Source organism: Diabrotica virgifera, chromosome 8, assembly GCF_917563875.1.
Source record: "Diabrotica virgifera virgifera chromosome 8, PGI_DIABVI_V3a".
Taxonomy (NCBI): Eukaryota; Metazoa; Arthropoda; class Insecta; order Coleoptera; family Chrysomelidae; genus Diabrotica; species Diabrotica virgifera.
This window is the reverse complement of record NC_065450.1, coordinates 159,568,696-159,574,396: the sequence shown is the minus strand read 5'-3', so window position 1 is coordinate 159,574,396 and position 5,701 is coordinate 159,568,696. Positions and strand designations below refer to the sequence as shown.

General features: G+C 39.3%; 1 protein-coding gene across 1 annotated transcript; it reads left to right on the top strand.

The window, feature by feature from the left end:
- Window positions 1-703: 703 nt before the first annotated feature.
- On the top strand, window positions 704-2,876 carry LOC126890415 (scaffold attachment factor B2-like). The gene is made up of 2 exons (XM_050659322.1): window positions 704-2,099; window positions 2,208-2,876. Exons 1-2 carry the CDS (start codon window positions 1,878-1,880, stop codon window positions 2,853-2,855), a joined length of 870 nt encoding a protein of 289 aa, XP_050515279.1. The 5' UTR covers window positions 704-1,877; the 3' UTR covers window positions 2,856-2,876.
- The last annotated feature ends 2,825 nt before the right edge of the window (window positions 2,877-5,701 follow it).

Sequence of the window (5,701 nt, the reverse complement as noted above, 5' to 3'; positions counted from 1 at the left end):
ACTGAGAAAATACCACAGGCATTTTAAAAGGATAAATCAAAGAAATTGTTATCTTTTTTTATTATTTTTAAAGAATATCTTAAAAACTGTTTACAGCACTGTTCTTTCACAATTTTTTTTTTAGATTTTATTTCATATTGCTAAATTGTTTTCAATCTGAATATATTATTCACCTCAAAAGACGTTTAGATATAATATGTATATTTTCATATAATCGACTTTTCAGAAGAATACGCAAACTTTTATTAGGTCCAACTAAACTTTCCAGACAAAAACAGATCTGAAATCTTGTGTAGTGTGTAAAAAACATAAAACCAAAGATAAAGCAAATCGATGTGATGCCTGCCAGCATATGAATATTTTTTTTATCTTTTCCTTTCTCGTTTACCTACCCATTGCAAAGTTTTCTTGTTTTACCAGTACGTCAAAAGCAATTTACCGAAAATTCTGCAAGTCCAACACAATTTATGAGTTAACAACTTTTCAAATTTAAGTTTCGGGTCATATAACAATAAACCTTTTCCATTCTTCGAGGTGTTTGCCATTATTGGCCGACATAGTCGCTTCACCTCCTCCTACTGCCGTTAGCATCCAGGACCGGTATCACTTATATTCTTCATTCTTCTCAAAAACTTTTGGAAACTTTCAAATCGATTTTTGAATATTACGTTGATTAAAAGCGAATCTAGATATCGATTATCGATTTATCTAGAAACTTTTTAGGTAGCTAATGGTAGGGGAGCAAAGTATGCTAAATGTGCAGTCACTCAAACGCTTTGGGGACCTATTGGGTTGTGAAGAGTAGGTCCTAAAACCAAAAAAAGTTAAGTAAAGTTTTCCATTTTAGTGGGGACTTGTCCATTTTAAATTTATTTTTCCACTTCCAACAATCGTTTTTTTAGATTATAACGCCGTCTATCCATAATTCGAAAAAATGTTTCGAATAAAAGTTACTTATTTTTATGTAAGGAATCCAAATTTGCAATAAAAAATTGGGACCCCATTTAAGATTTTAAAGTAACCCCCACCCCACCTCCGTGGGGGTTCGTGTTTGGTGCCAGTCGATAGGTTTTTCAAAAATATTGAATAAGTGTATTTTTTAGTTTTTATATCTGATGTTCATTTCGCGAAATATCGCGGGATTCGTATTTAAAATATTAAATGTACCCCTACCCCTCTCCGTGAGAAGTCGTGTTTCATATCATTCGATAGATTTTTGAAAAATATTGAGTAAGTATTTTTTAGTTTTTCGATCTGTCATTCATTTCGCGAAATATTCGTTTTTTTCTTGTGAAACTTTGGGACTCAGCCATTTCCTTACGCCCCGCTCAAATCGTCAGATTTGTGAAATATACTGTGACGCCTCACAACCCGGCCTAATTATTCTCGATGCTTCCCGGGGTTACGAGTAAAGGCCAGACCTTCCACGGCGATTCGAGGCGACCGCTGTCAGAGTATTTAAGAACAGGAATTCGAGCACAGGCCAGTCAGTCAATGAACGAGCCGCGACGCGTGATATAATTGTATTCGAATCAGATTTAATGAAATGTATATATAAGTTATCGAAGTTATTATGTTTAGTTAATTAAATCATAAATTTGAGTTGTAAATAAATCAGATGTGTTAGATGGTGTTATTTGTAATTATTAAAATAAATAAGTGATGTAAATAAAATAATATAAGTAAGTCTTCCTTTATTTAAATTAAACTTAGTGCCTAAAGATATAAATAAATAAAATAGTAGAGTCAATCGCGTAACAAAATGGTGCAGAAGTGAGGATACTTGAAATAAATATCAACGTAAATTTTCGGTTTAATACAGTGAGGAATCTTTAATAATAACTAAATATAAATCGTAATAAATAAAGTGTGTGATCATGCCTTCCTTGTCTAAGCTAACAATTGCACACCTGAGACTTGAATTGGAAGAAAGGGACCTGAGTTCTACTGGCAAAAAGGCTGATCTAGTTGAACGTCTGAAGAACGCACTAAAAGAAGAGGGTCATGATCCAGAAACTTACGTGTTTGAAGACAAGCATGCTGCTTTAATTTCGTCAATAACATCGTTAGAGAGCAAAGTTTCTAGTGAAATCTCCCAAGTTTCGACAGACATTACATCGTTAGAGAACAAAGTTTCGACAGACATTACATCGTTAGAGAAAAAGGTTTCTAGTGAAATTTTCCAAGTTTCCTCGGATGTTTCGAAGGTTTCGACAGACATTACATCGTTAGAGAGCAAAGTTTCTAGTGAAATCTCCCAAGTTTCGACAGACATTACATCGCTGGAGAACAAAGTTTCAACAGAGATCACATCGTTAGAGAAAAAGGTTTCTAGTGAAATTTCCCAAGTTTCCTCGGATGTTTTGAAAGTTTCGACAGACATTGCATCGTTAGAGAAGAAAGTTTCGGGTGATATTTCATCCCTTGACAGCAAAATGACTAACGAGATCTCTAGAGTCACTTCGGATTTTGACGACAAGATATCGTCCATAAAATCTACTTTTGAAGAAAAGATCAAGGAAATAGAAAAGAAAATGCAGGAAACGGAAAAAGTAGACAAAGGTATGGAACCCATCTTAACAGACATTAAAAATGATGAAACCAAAAACAAATTGGAGCCACAGTCGATAGTTGAAGTGAGTGTGAGTCTTGCTCGTGTTAAGGTGCCAAATTTCGACGGAAAGTCATCATGGAACAACTACATGAAACAGTTCGAATCGGCGGCCAGAGCGAACGGATGGTCCGAGAAAGAAAAAGCTGTAAACCTCACTATTGCTCTTCGAGGCGACGCTTTGGATGTCCTCCAGACCATAGCCGTAGAGGAGACAGATGACTTCGAGCAGCTTAAAAAGTGACTGAATATGCGATACGGGCACGAACATTTAGAGCATGTCTATCAGTCGCAGTTTAAAAATCGAAGACAAAAGAAAGATGAAGCTCTTCAAGAATACGAGGTCGATATTGCCAGGTTGGTACGATATGCATATCCAACAGCTCCCGAAGACATGATGGAAAAGTTGGCTGTTCAAACATTCATTGATGGCCTTCGTGATCATGAAATGCAAAGAACACTGCGATTAGCTCGTCACAAGACGCTGGTCGATGTCTTGTCTGCCGCCCTCCAATACGAATAAGCTACCCAGGCCTCTGGCGGGTACAGTAAAGTTAGGACCGTGAAAGAGGAAGAGGATGAAGACAAACTGGACCAGATTGTCAATATGATAAAGGGTATTTCATACAAGAAAACGAAGACCATAAGGTGCTGGAATTGTGGTGAAATGGGACACGTACAGAGTTCATGTAAGTACCCTAGGTACAGTAACAGTCAAGAGACTCACCAGCAGGAAAACTAGAACGGGTCGGCCTTAGGGGGGCAGCTTCGACCCGCAACTTTTCCAAAGACCCTCTCATACTAATAGCTTTTTTGAAATGTCGTGAGGATAGTGTATATGTGGATGGAGAAATAAATGGTAAAACGTATACATTGTTGGTGGATACCGGAGCGACCAGGACCATTATGCGAACGTCAGTTTTAAACAGCCATAAGAAACTCTTACCAACGAGGTTGCGACTGCGGACTGCCACAGGTGAAAATGCCAACATCCACGGAGAAATCCAGATACAATTAGGGATTGGAGCAGAAAAGTTCGTCCATACTGTCATAGTTGCAGACATCGAAGAAGATGTTATATTAGGAATGGACGTAATGAATTTGCATGGATTTCAATTGGATTTTAAGAACAGGGTAATCAAAGTTGGCAACGAGGAGGTATTTCTTCATCCACATGATGACAGCACTGTGCTAGCAGCCATTAAAGAAGATACAGTTGTGCCTGCGAGGAGTGAAACGATCATCGTAGCGCGGCTACAGGGAATTGTAGAAGAAGGAACACCTGTTATGATGGAGCCATGAAACCACGACGAGGAGGTTGGCCGAGGAATCATAATTGGAAAGGAATTGGTTACTTCTGCTAAAGAAATTCCCGTGAGATTGATTAATGTCAATGACTACCCGGTGACCATCAAGAAGGAGACAAAAGTAGGAACTTGTGTACCCGTGACGTCCATAATCCGTCAGGTAACAACATCAGATAATTCCAACGACAAGTTCGACCAAATTGTTGCAGTTGCAGGCCAATCTCTAAATCAAATGGAAAAAAGAAAATTAAGGGAATTTCTTAGGCAATATCGTGATCTATTCGAAAGGAGGAAAGACAGGAAGAACGACAGTTGTCAAACATAAAATTGACACTGGTACCGCTAGGCCAATTCGTAAAACAGCTCGACGATTACCACAGGCAAAGAGAGAGGAAGCTGAAAGGATTGCTCAAGAAATGAAGAAAGACGGGGTGATAGAGTCTTCTACGAGCCCATGGGTCTCTCCGGTGGTCCTGGTCAAGAAGAAAGATGGAACTACGAGATTCTGTGTGGACTACCGTTTGTTGAACAATGTTACCAAGAAAGATACTTATCCTCTGCCTCGGATCGACGACACGTTGGACACACTGGCTGGAAGTAAATTGTTTTCTACGTTGGACTTGAAGTCTGGATATTGGCAGGTAGAAATGGATCCAGTGGACAAGGAGAAGACGGCCTTTACGACAGGATCTGGATTATGGGAATTCAACGTTATGCCGTTCGGACTCTGTAATGCTCCTGCGACATTTGAGAGGCTTATGGAAAATGTGTTGAGAGGGTTATCTTGGAAGACGTGCCTGGTGTATTTAGACGACATAATCGTTTTGGGGGAGACGTTTGAAGACCACCTGAAGAATTTAGAAGACGTTTTTAATCGACTTAAAGCTGCCCAGTTAATGTTAAACCCCAAGAAATGCCAGCTATTTCAAAGTAAAGTCAATTATCTAGGCCATATAGTCAGAAAAGAAGGAGTGGCCGTGGACAAAGAAAAAATCGATTTCATTAAGGAATGGCCGGAACCAACTGATAAACATCAAGTAAGAAGTTTTCTGGGACTATGTACTTACTACCGGAGATTCATTAAGAAGTTTGCAGATATCGCTAAGCCATTAACGCGACTTACAGAGGAAGCAAGGGATTATTGCTGGGATGGAGACTGCCAAACGGCCTTTGAAACTTTGAAGAGGCATTTAATTACAGCGCCAATATTAGGGTATCCACTGCCAGAAGGAGAGTTCTTAGATACGGACGCAAGCAATGTGGGAATTGGAGGAGTGCTGTCGCAGATCCAAGGAGGACAGGAACGAGTCCTTGGATATTTTAGTAAAGTGCTTTCAAAACCTGAACGAAATTATTGCGTCACGAGAAGAGAACTTCTAGCAGTAGTAAAATCAGTGGAACACTTCTATCAATACCTCTACGGAAGGAAGTTTCTAATCCGAACCGACCATGCCGCCCTTAAATTGTTAATGCAGTTTAAGAATCCAGAGGGTCAGATAGCCAGATGGATTGAACGACTTCAAGAATATGATTTCAAGATCGAGCATCGGGCCGGAGTTAGCCACAGGAACGCTGATTCTCTATCTAGAAGACCGTGTCCAGCAAAATGTTCCCATTGCAACAAAACAGAGTCAAAGGAAGCAGCAGTACTAAGAACAACAGTGGTCAACGACGAGTGGACGCCTACCAAGATCAAGGAAGAACAAGAATAAGATCCAGTTTTACAGAAGATTCGAAAATGGAAAGAAGAAAATCGTCGACCATCTTGGCAAGAAATATCAAG

Excerpts from the sequence above, each read along its gene's own strand:
- LOC126890415 (XM_050659322.1), top strand. The coding sequence starts at position 1,878 with ATGCCTTCCTTGTCTAAGCTAACAATTGCACACCTGAGACTTGAATTG. Across the intron at positions 2,100-2,207 it reads TTTCTAGTGAAATCTCCCAA|GTTTCGACAGACATTACATC; the intron begins GTTTCGACAGAC and ends GATGTTTCGAAG.